Here is a 12,489-nt window from a genome sequence, read left to right as displayed (position 1 = left end):
CATGCACGCACCCTTGCACAGACACACACACACACACACACAAACAGCCTTAGAGGTGATTTGACTGTCTACATCTAGCTAACCTATGGAGCAGACGTAAAAGAAACACAATGAAACCAGATCCTGTCGGGGGAGGTTCTCTTCTGCAGTGTTCGACCAATCCAGTAAATGTAGAGGAGTCAAGATGGAGTGTTGCTTTGTTAACGTCCAAAAGCTGAAGTTTTGTCACATGTTCTCTTTCCATTTCCCCTGAAAACCACAACGTCCAGATGTTGGGGACTCAGCAGAGGCTAAGAGCTAGGCAATGGTTTCCTGTTTGTCTCCATTAGTTTATAAGGACTAGACAATGACTTCCTGTTATAGCTCCATTAGTTCAAAGTACTAGACAATGACTTCCTGTTATAGCTCCATTAGTTCATAAGGACTAGACAATGACTTCCTGTTATAGCTCCATTAGTTAATTAGGACTAGACAATGACTTCCTGTTATAGCTCCATTAGTTAATAAGGACTAGACAATGACTTCCTGTTATAGCTCCATTAGTTCAAAGTACTAGACAATGACTTCCTGTTATAGCTCCATTAGTTCATAAGGACTAGACAATGACTTCCTGTTATAGCTCCATTAGTTCATAAGGACTAGACAATGGTTTCCTGTTATAGCTCCATTAGTTCATAAGGACTAGACAATGGTTTCCTGTTATAGCTCCATTAGTTAATAAGGACTAGACAATGACTTCCTGTTATAGCTCCATTAGTTCATAAGGACTAGACAATGACTTCCTGTTATAGCTCCATTAGTTCATAAGGACTAGACAATGACTTCCTGTTATAGCTCCATTAGTTCATAAGGACTAGACAATGGTTTCCTGTTATAGCTCCATTAGTTCATAAGGACTAGACAATGGTTTCCTGTTATAGCTCCATTAGTTCATAAGGACTAGACAATGACTTCCTGTTATAGCTCCATTAGTTCATAAGGACTAGACAATGACTTCCTGTTATAGCTCCATTAGTTCATAAGGACTAGACAATGACTTCCTGTTATAGCTCCATTAGTTCATAAGGACTAGACAATGACTTCCTGTTATAGCTCCAATAGTTTGTAAAGAGAACAGCGGTCAGTGAGTCCTTGACGAACAGACCAAGGTTTTTACAACTCTGCTATTAGCTCCTAATGAGCCCATCAGAGGACAGATAGACACGTTTAGGTGACAGGCACCGAGGGGTTAATTATATGACTACCCAGTGGGAAAGGATGTTTGCAATAAGCGTTGTAAGAACGTCACCGTAATTGTGTTGCGATGACGTCTTTTCGACCCGCTTTGCCTCCTGGGATATTATGTACCAGTCATTATTGGAGAGGACATGAGGTTGGGGGTAAACACACATGGGAATGTCAACTTGGAACACCAGGAATACTCCTTAGGATGAATCTTACTCATATCCATATGATAGTCCCGTTTATATGTCTATTAATAAATATCTCTACTGTCAAATATAATGACATATAGGCTAACAATTGATTTTATTATTCATTATTTTTTTTAGCTTCTATTATTTTAAAGCCCATCTTGGGACTGTTATTTTTATTTATTTTTAATGCAAAAATGTTTGTGATGCAAAAATAAAAAACATGTTTTTTATCTGCCTAGGGAATACAGATGAAAACTAGCCAGCTGGCTATATAGAAATAACATTTACAGAAATGTTAGTTTATGTGCATTTATTCCTGTGAGATAATTGTATAAATAATAATGAAATAAATATATAAATAATAATGAGATAAATGTATAAATAATACTGAAATACATATATATGTAACGGTTTTCTTTATGTGAAGGAGAGTCGGACCAAAATGCAGCGTGTAGATTGCGATCCATGTTTTAATGAACAAACGTAAAACACGAATCAATGCAAACACTACAAAATAAAGAACGTGATGAACGTAACGAAAACCTAAAACAGCCTATCTGGTGAAAAACACATAGACAGGAACAATCACCCACAAACACACAGTGAAACCCAGGCTACCTAAATATGGTTCCCAATCAGAGACAATGACGAACACCTGCCTCTGATTGAGAACCATATCAGGCCGAACATAGAACTAGACAAACTAGACATGTAACATAGAATGCCCACTCAGATCACACCCTGACCAACCACAACATAGAAATATACAAAGTAAACTATGGTCAGGGTGTGACAATATAAATAATAATGAGATAATTGTATAAATAATAATGAAATAAATATATAAATAATAATGAAATACATATATAAATAACAATGAGATAAATGTATAAATAATAATGAGATAAATGTATAAATAATAATGAGATAAATGTATAAATAATAATGAAATACATATATAAATAATAATGAAATACATATATAAATAATAATGAAATACATATATAAATAATAATGAGATAAATGTATAAATAATAATGTTTTTTTTAAAGGTTGCGACGGCGAGTTTAGCATGGGCATCTGTAGCTATTCACCAAGTACAGGTGAGCATTGCATTATTTTACATATATATTTTTTTATTCATAAGAAATGTGATGTTGTCAGGTGTATTTGGTTACAAAACCTCGATAACACACTTATTGATACATGATAAGGAGCAGGGTTGTGTCTGTGGTCATTGGGACAGGGTTGTGTCTGTGGTCATTGGGACAGGGTTGTGTCTGTGGTCATTGGGACAGGGTTGTGTCTGTGGTCATTGGGACAGGGTTATGTCTGGTCATTGGGACAGGGTTGTGTCTGGTCATTGGGACAGGGTTGTGTCTGGTCATTGGGACAGGGTTGTGTCTGTGGTCATTGGGACAGGGTTGTGTCTGTGGTCATTGGGACAGGGTTGTGTCTGTGGTCATTGGGACAGGGTTGTGTCTGGTCATTGGGACAGGGTTGTGTCTGGTCATTGGGACAGGGTTGTGTCTGGTCATTGGGACAGGGTTTTGTCTGTGGTCATTGGGACAGGGTTGTGTCTGGTCATTGGGACAGGGTTGTGTCTGTGGTCATTGGGACAGGGTTGTGTATGTGGTCATTGGGACAGGGTTGTGTCTGTGGTCATTGGGACAGGGTTGTGTCTGGTCATTGGGACAGGGTTTTGTCTGTGGTCATTGGGACAGGGTTGTGTCTGTGGTCATTGGGACAGGGTTGTGTATGTGGTCATTGGGACAGGGTTGTGTCTGTGGTCATTGGGACAGGGTTGTGTCTGTGGTCATTGGGACAGGGCTGTGTCTGTGGTCATTGGGACAGGGTTGTGTCTGTGGTCATTGGGACAGGGTTGTGTCTGGTCATTGGGACAGGGTTGTGTCTGTGGTCATTGGGACAGGGTTGTGTCTGTGGTCATTGGGACAGGGTTGTGTCTATGGTCATTGGGACAGGGTTGTGTCTGTGGTCATTGGGACAGGGTTGTGTCTGTGGTCATTGGGACAGGGTTGTGTCTGTGGTCATTGGGACAGGGTGGTGTCTGTGGTCATTGGGACAGGGTTGTGTCTGTGGTCATTGGGACAGAGTTGTGTCTGTGGTCATTGGGACAGGGTTCTGTCTGATCATTGGGACAGGGTTGTGTCTGTGGTCATTGGGACAGGGTTGTGTCTGTGGTCATTGGGACAGGGTTATGTCTGGTCATTGGGACAGGGTTGTGTCTGTGGTCGTTGGGACAGGGTTGTGTCTTGTCATTGGGACAGGGTTGTGTCTGTGGTCATTGGGACAGGGTTGTGTCTGTGGTCATTGGGACAGGGTTGTGTCTGGTTATTGGGACAGGGTTGTGTCTGTGGTCATTGGGACAGGGCTGTGTCTGTGGTCATTGGGACAGGGTTGTGTCTGTGGTCATTGGGACAGGGTTGTGTCTGGTCATTGGGACAGGGTTGTGTCTGGTCATTGGGACAGGGTTGTGTCTATGGTCATTGGGACAGGGTTGTGTCTGTGGTCATTGGGACAGGGTTGTGTCTGTGGTCGTTGGGACAGGGTTGTGTCTTGTCATTGGGACAGGGTTGTGTCTGTGGTCATTGGGACAGGGTTGTGTCTGTGGTCATTGGGACAGGGTTGTGTCTGGTTATTGGGACAGGGTTGTGTCTGTGGTCGTTGGGACAGGGTTGTGTCTGTGGTCGTTGGGACAGGGTTGTGTCTGTGGTCGTTGGGACAGGGTTGTGTCTTGTCATTGGGACAGGGTTGTGTCTGTGGTCATTGGGACAGGGTTGTGTCTGTGGTCATTGGGACAGGGTTGTGTCTGGTCATTGGGAAAAACAACACCTATCATGCTACTATGACTGACCCTGTAAAACAACTGCATCTATCTGGTGTACATGTATATATGGCAATAAAGCATATATTTTAAAATATATTTTAGGGGTATTTAAATACGTAATTTGCTCTAAAAACACTCATTGTACACTTTCATACATGTGTTTGTTGTGTGTTTGGTTGTGTTTATGTGAACTGAACTCTACTGTGACTGGGTCGCCAGTAGGCTTCAGTCTAATCAACCCTTACAGCCTTTAACACATTGGCCCTCCCCGGGGACGTCATTATGGCCTGCTCAGCATTGTTGTTTCTATTTACCGTTGCTACTGAGAGCTACAGTACATAGCACAACATCTCACACGCGGTGTCCCAATGCATCCCGGATCGCGGTGTCCCAATGCATCTCACGTCTGTCCACAGGAACACCATTGTGTTTCATCAGATATCAAAACAGTCGTCTGCACTGACATTAAACAATGGAGTCTCTGTCCACAGACAGAAATGTGAGAGAAGCCCACTGTCTCTCTTTCTTTCTCTCCCCCTTTTTCCTCTCTCTCTTGCTCTCTGTCTCCCTCGTGCTCTCTCTCTCTCTGTCTCCCCCTCTCTCTGTCTCGCTCGTGCTCTCCCTCTCTCTGTCTCTCCCTCTCTCTGTCTCTCCCTCTCTCTGTCTCTCCCTCTCTCTGTCTCCCCTCTCTCTGTCTCTCCCTCTCTCTTTCTCCCTCTCTCTGTCTCCCCTCTCTCTGTCTCCCCCTCTCTCTGTCTCGCTCGTCTGTCTCCCTCTCTCTGTCTCTCCCTCTCTCTGTCTCCCCTCTCTCTGTCTCGCTAGTGCTCTCCCTCTCTGTCTCCCTCTCTCTGTCTCCCTCTCTGTCTCCCCTCTCTCTGTCTCGCTCGTGCTCTCCCTCTCTCTGTCTCTCCCTCTCTCTGTCTCCCTCTCTCTGTCTCCCTCTCTCTGTCTCCCTCTCTCTGTCTCCCTCTCTTTGTCTCGCTCGTGCTCTCCCTCTCTCTCTCTCCCTCTCTCTGTCTCTCCCTCTCTCTGTCTCTCCCTCTCTCTGTCTCCCTCTCTCTGTCTCCCCTCTCTCTGTCTCCCCTCTCTCTGTCTCGCTCGTGCTCCCCTCTCTCTCTCCCTCTTACTGTCTCCCTCTCTCTGTCTCTCCCTCTCTCTGTCTCCCTCTCTCTGTCTCCCCTCTCTCTGTCTCGCTCGTGCTCTCCCTCTCTCTGTCTCTCCCTCTCTCTGTCTCCCTCTCTCTCTCGCTCTCTCTGTCTCCATCTCTCTGTCTCTCTCTCTGTCTCCCTCTCTCTTACTCTCCCTCTCTCTCACTCCCTCTCTCTGTCTCTCTCGCTCTCCCTCTCTCTGTCTCTCTCTCTCTCCCTCTCTCTGTCTCTCTCTCTCTCCCTCCCTCTCTCTGTCTCTCCCGTGCTCTCCCTCTCGCTGTAATCCTGCTATTGACACATAAACAAAAGTGCTAATTAACTGTTATCTGACGTGTTGTTTCTGTATCACCAGGTGTGCAGAGGCCTAGCCAAACAGACCGAGCTCAATGACTTCCTGCTAGATGTGTCGAAGTAAGTCTGTCTCAATGACTTCCTGCCAGATGTGTCAAAGTAAGTCTGTCTCAATGACTTCCTGCTAGATGTGTCAAGGTAAGTCTGTCTCAATGACTTCCTGCCAGATGTGTCAAGGTAAGTCTGTCTCAATGACTTCCTGCCAGATGTGTTAAAGTAAGTCTGTCTCAATGACTTCCTGCCAGATGTGTTAAAGTAAGTCTGTCTCAATGACTTCCTGCTAGATGTGTTAAAGTAAGTCTGTCTCAATGACTTCCTGCTAGATGTGTCAAGGTAAGTCTGTCTCAATGACTTCCTGCCAGATGTGTTAAAGTAAGTCTGTCTCAATGACTTCCTGCTAGATGTGTCAAGGTAAGTCTGTCTCAATGACTTCCTGCCAGATGTGTTAAAGTAAGTCTGTCTCAATGACTTCCTGCTAGATGTGTCGAAGTAAGTCTGTCTCAATGACTTCCTGCTAGATGTGTCGAAGTAAGTCTGTCTCAATGACTTCCTGCTAGATGTGTCGAAGTAAGTATGTCTCAATGACTTCCTGCCAGATGTGTTAAAGTAAGTCTGTCTCAATGACTTCCTGCTAGATGTGTCAAGGTAAGTCTGTCTCAATGACTTCCTGCTAGATGTGTCGAAGTAAGTCTGTCTCAATGACTTCCTGCTAGATGTGTCAAGGTAAGTCTGTCTCAATGACTTCCTGCTAGATGTGTCGAAGTAAGTCTGTCTCAATGACTTCCTGCTAGATGTGTCAAGGTAAGTCTGTCTCAATGACTTCCTGCTAGATGTGTCTACATCAGTGTTTTATTCCCTAGCACTAAACACCTGGTTCGCACTAATCAAAGATTGGATAATGAGTTAACTAATGGAATCTTGTGTTTCATACTCGGGGTGGGGGGGGGGGGGGGGGGGGGGGGGGGGGGGGGGGAATACCAAAATATACACCCCTTTTTGTTCCCCAGGACCAGGATGAAGAAACTCTTTACCCCCATTATCATTTATCATCTTTACTTCATTATCATTTATCATCTTTACCCCCATTATCATGCATCATCTTTACTTCATTATCATTTATCATCTTTACTTCATTATAATGTATCATCTTTACCCCATTTATCATCGTTACCCCATTATCATTTATCATCTTTACTTCATTATCATGTATCATCTTTACCTCATTATCATTTATCATCTTTAACCCCATTATCATTTATCATCTTTACCTCATTATCATTTATCATCTTTACTTCATTATCATTTATCATCTTTACCTCATTATCATTTATCATCTTTACCCCCATTATCATGTATCATCTTTACCCCATTTATCATCTTTACCTCATTATCATTTATCATCTTTACCCCCATTTATCATATTTACCCCCATTATCATTTATCATCTTTACACCCATTATCATTTATCATCTTTACCCCATTTATCATCTTTACCTCATTATCATTTATCATCTTTACCCCCATTTATCATCTTTACCCCCATTATCATTTATCATCTTTACTTCATTATAATTTATCATCTTTGCTTCATTATCATTTATCAACTTTGCTTCATTATCATTTGTCATCTTTGCTTCATTATCATTTATAATCTTTACTTCATTATCATTCTCTCTCTTTCTCCAACAGAACGTACTTTGACAACATTGTGGCAATAGATTCTCTACTTGAACACATAATGGTATGTTTCTATTTTGTGTGTCTATTTAGTTTATTTCGTTTATTTAGTTATTTCGTTTATTTCGTGTCTTGTTTTTTAAGTTGTAGAGCTGCATGCTATTTCATAAGAAGGGACTTCAACTTTTACAAGAATTTTCTGGCCCAAGTCCATCACGGTTGCCTAGAATGCGTAGGAGGTCCGGGGAGTTGGGTTTGTGTTGTGGTGACGTTGGTCGGGGTTCCCGCCCAACTAGATGCGCAGGCGTTTCATTGGTTATATTATATTATTGCATCAACCAATGGTTGCGTGAACACGTCCTCGACTGTGCAGTCGGGCATCAGATTACGTAATTAAATATTTTCTGTTTTAGTTGACCAAAGTCAGTTCAATTATTTAAATTCCATTTTGTTCTTTGTTGTTGTTGTGAGATCAAAGCAAATATTGCGAATAATTATTCAAATAATTTAACTGACTTTGGTCAACTAGTTGTTTAAAAACAGAAAATAGAAATTTTTTGTGAGATGAAAGGGTACATTGCACTGCACTTTCTCTAGAGATGAATCAGATCAAGCCCAAACTGTGCGATGTAGTAGCGAGTTGTAGTTTCCAACTGGCCAATGTTCTACATAGTTTAATGCAGAAAACATGGTAATTGACTACAATGGCCATAATCCATTGCACGCCTAGTTGTCAGGTTAGTGTGGTTGTAGACACAGAGAGAGAGAAAAGAGACAGAAGAACGTGCGATCAAGAGGGACAGAGATTTGCGAGGTATCTCTACCTGGAAATACATCATCTAAGTGATTGATAGTTGGTACTCAGCAGTCATAAAATAACGCCTTATTTACTATGAAGAACTACTAAAATAGTGATTTTTGTCAGACGGCAGGTTTACAGAGATGAGATGATGACTTGGATTGAAATAATAAAGTCATAAAATAAAACACATTTAAAATAAACAACAACTTAAATATTTTAACAAAGTTAAGTAATGTGAATAAGTGATGATGTCAAAGCCGTGTGTTTATAGGTGGCAGTGAAGTCAGCCGCAGGAGATTCAAACGGAGTGTAAAATGGAGTCTTTTAATATAAGTCCACTTAACACGCTCCAAACACTAATACGTACATACATAAATAAACATGGGTACGAGGACCCGTCGTGCATCTATACAACCATATAAACAATCTCTGACATTAAACAATCTCTGACAAAGACATGAGGGGAAACAGAGGGTTAAATACACAACAGGTAATGAACGGGATTGAAAACAGGTGTGTGGGAAGTGTGTGGGAAGACAAGACAAATGGAAAATGGAAAAAATGGATCAATGATGGCTAGGTGACGTCGACCGCCGAGCAGCGCCCCGAACAAGGAGAGGCAACGACTTCGGCAGAGGTCGTGACAAAGGTTAATAAGTGATCAGCAGTAATGAACAGTCAATACCATCATGGGACTTTTATTCATTGTTTTATTCTGGGTTGTTACAGCATTCAACCCACATAATACAAAGTGCATTTAATGTAAAAAAAAGAAGATATATATCAAAATCGAAAACGGTGATTTTTTTAATATTTTTATAATCTAAACGAAACCAAATCAACTTTTTAAAAAAAGCACCAATTGCTCAGCACTACCTGATATGTTAAACTGTTATCCAGGCGTTGTGAGACCCCACGTACGTCTCTGCAATGTGGTCGGGCAGGAACTGGACCCTAGCCTCTTGTATATTGTATTGTCGCGAGCCACTGGTGTCAGCACAGCTAACATAGTGTGTGGTAGCGCTGAGCCATTTCCTGTGTGACTTTAACTTGCATAGTCTTACTAACGTGGACAGTGTAGAAGGCCATTCTGTATTGGTTAATGATTGAAACTAACCGTGGAGTGAATCCTAACTTCCACTTTAAAGACTAAGTCAAATGTTCATTTTTGTCATGCATTGATGTTAATGGAAATTAAAGTTATGATTCACCCCCTGTGTCTGTCTATGTCTTTCTGTGTAACGTTATGTCTTTCTGTGTGTCTTTCTGTGTACTGTGTGTCTTTCTGTGTACCGTGTGTCTTTCTGTGTACCGTGTGTCTTTCTGTGTACCGTGTGTCTTTCTGTGTACCGTGTGTCTTTCTGTGTACTGTGTGTCTTTCTGTGTACCGTGTGTCTTTCTGTGTACCGTGTGTCTTTCTGTGTACCGTGTGTCTTTCTGTGTACCGTGTGTCTTTCTGTGTACCGTGTGTCTTTCTGTGTACCGTGTGTCTTTCTGTGTACCGTGTGTCTTTCTGTGTACCGTGTGTCTTTCTGTGTACCGTGTGTCTTTCTGTGTACCGTGTGTCTTTCTGTGTACCGTGTGTCTTTCTGTGTACCGTGTGTCTTTCTGTGTACCGTGTGTCTTTCTGTGTACCGTGTGTCTTTCTGTGTACCGTTATGTCTTTCTGTGTACCGTGTGTCTTTCTGTGTACCGTGTGTCTTTCTGTGTACCGTGTGTCTTTCTGTGTACCGTGTGTCTTTCTGTGTACCGTGTGTCTTTCTGTGTACCGTTATGTCTTTCTGTGTACCGTGTGTCTTTCTGTGTACCGTGTGTCTTTCTGTGTAACGTGTGTCTTTCTGTGTATCGTGTGTCTTTCTGTGTACCGTTATGTCTTTCTGTGTACCGTTATGTCTTTCTGTGTACCGTGTGTCTTTCTGTGTACCGTGTGTCTTTCTGTGTACCGTGTGTCTTTCTGTGTACCGTGTGTCTTTCTGTGTACCGTGTGTCTTTCTGTGTACCGTGTGTCTTTCTGTGTACCGTGTGTCTTTCTGTGTACCATGTGTCTTTCTGTGTACCGTTATGTCTTTCTGTGTACCGTTATGTCTTTCTGTGTACCGTGTGTCTTTCTGTGTACCGTGTGTCTTTCTGTGTACCGTGTGTCTTTCTGTGTACCGTTATGTCTTTCTGTGTACCGTGTGTCTTTCTGTGTACCGTTATGTCTTTCTGTGTACCGTTATGTCTTTCTGTGTACCGTGTGTCTTTCTGTGTACCGTTATGTCTTTCTGTGTACCGTTATGTCTTTCTGTGTACCGTGTGTCTTTCTGTGTACCGTGTGTCTTTCTGTGTACCGTTATGTCTTTCTGTGTACCGTTATGTCTTTCTGTGTACCGTGTGTCTTTCTGTGTACCATGTGTCTTTCTGTGTACCGTGTGTCTTTCTGTGTACCGTTATGTCTTTCTGTGTACCGTGTGTCTTTCTGTGTACCGTGTGTCTTTCTGTGTACCGTTATGTCTTTCTGTGTACCGTGTGTCTTTCTGTGTACCGTGTGTCTTTCTGTGTACCGTGTGTCTTTCTGTGTACCGTGTGTCTTTCTGTGTACCGTGTGTCTTTCTGTGTACCGTGTGTCTTTCTGTGTACCGTGTGTCTTTCTGTGTACCGTGTGTCTTTCTGTGTACCGTGTGTCTTTCTGTGTACCGTGTGTCTTTCTGTGTACCGTTATGTCTTTCTGTGTACCGTTATGTCTTTCTGTGTACCGTGTGTCTTTCTGTGTACCGTGTGTCTTTCTGTGTACCATGTTTATTGTGGTGTTGTGTTTCAGATATATGCAAAAAACCTGGTGAATGCGGACAGATGTGCACTGTTCCAGGTGGACCACAATAACAATGAACTGTACTCAGACCTGTTCGACATCGGGGAGGAGAACGAGGGCAAACCTGTCTTCAGGAAAACCAAAGAGATTAGGTAAGGGTCCTGATCGATTCTTTTACTGCTCTGTTGTTGCATGACTGATCTCTATGGTTTATGTTGAGTTGACTTGTGATCATCTGAACGATTCCCTGACGGGTTATGTTGAATTGACTTGTGAACGATTCTCTGACAGGTTATGTTGAATTGACTTGTGAACGATTCTCTGACGGGTTATTTTGAATTGACTAGTGATCATGTGAACGATTCTCTGACGGGTTGTGTTGAATTGACTAGTGATCATGTGAACGATTCTCTGACGGGTTGTGTTGATTTGACTCGTGATCATCTGAACGATTCTCTGATGGGTTGTGTTGAATTGACTAGTGATCATGTGAACGATTCTCTGACGGGTTGTGTTGATTTGACTCGTGATCATCTGAACGATTCTCTGATGGGTTGTGTTGATTTGACTCGTGATCATCTGAATGATTCTCTGATGGGTTGTGTTGAATTGACTAGTGATCATGTGAACGATTCTCTGACGGGTTATGTTGAATTGACTAGTGATCATGTGAACGATTCCCTGACAAGGAAACTAGAATCCCTAGAACAGGGAAACTAGAACCATTAGAACAAGGAAGTAGAATCCCTAGAACAGGAAAACTAGAATCTATAGAACAAGGAAACTAGAATCCCCAGAACAAGGAAACTAGAATCCCTAAAACAGGGAAACTAGAATCCCTAAAACAGGGAAACTAGAATCCCTAAAACAGGGAAACTAGAATCCCCAGAACATGGAAACTAGAATCTATAGAACAAGGAAACTAGAATCCCTAGAACAAGGAAACTAGAATCCCTAGAACAAGGAAACTAAAATCCTAGAACAAGGAAACTAGAATCCATAGAACAGGGACACAATAATCCTAGAACAAAGAAAATAGGAAGTATAATTCTTAGAACAGAAATGTCCGTTCCTCGGTTGTAACCTCCAGCGCTCTTCTGTCTTGTCCTCTCCCAGGTTTTCTATAGAGAAAGGTATAGCGGGCCAAGTGGCACGGACGGGGGAGGTCCTTAACATCCCAGACGCCTATGCAGACCCACGCTTTAATAGGTAAAACTCCCATTTTACCCTGTGTACGTCCCAAACGGCACCCTATTCCCCCACAGTGCCTTGCGAAAGTATTCGGCCCCCTTGAACTTTGCGACCTTTTGCCACATTTCAGGCTTCAAACATAAAGATATAAAACTGTATTTTTTTGTGAAGAATCAACAACAAGTGGGACACAATCATGAAGTGGAACGACATTTATTGGATATTTCAAACTTTTTTAACAAATCAAAAACTGAAAAATTGGGCGT

The 12,489-nt window shown here is 42.2% G+C and overlaps 1 protein-coding gene across 2 annotated transcripts in view; it reads left to right on the top strand.

Moving 5' to 3' along the window:
- Positions 1–12,489, top strand: part of LOC110491266 (cAMP and cAMP-inhibited cGMP 3',5'-cyclic phosphodiesterase 10A) — a 107,530-nt gene that overhangs the window by 75,308 nt on the left and 19,733 nt on the right. For both annotated transcript variants that reach the window (XM_036946057.1, XM_036946055.1), the window contains exons 8-12: positions 2,468–2,518; positions 5,764–5,822; positions 7,452–7,503; positions 11,042–11,184; positions 12,149–12,241. In XM_036946057.1, the coding sequence (XP_036801952.1) occupies positions 2,468–2,518; positions 5,764–5,822; positions 7,452–7,503; positions 11,042–11,184; positions 12,149–12,241 (398 nt within the window). The remainder of the gene's footprint in view (positions 1–2,467; positions 2,519–5,763; positions 5,823–7,451; positions 7,504–11,041; positions 11,185–12,148; positions 12,242–12,489) is intronic.

Source organism: Oncorhynchus mykiss, chromosome 16 (assembly GCF_013265735.2).
Source record: "Oncorhynchus mykiss isolate Arlee chromosome 16, USDA_OmykA_1.1, whole genome shotgun sequence".
NCBI classification, from domain to species: domain Eukaryota; kingdom Metazoa; phylum Chordata; class Actinopteri; order Salmoniformes; family Salmonidae; genus Oncorhynchus; species Oncorhynchus mykiss.
Note: the sequence above shows the minus strand (reverse complement) of the source record. Positions and strands in the feature narration are given on the sequence as shown.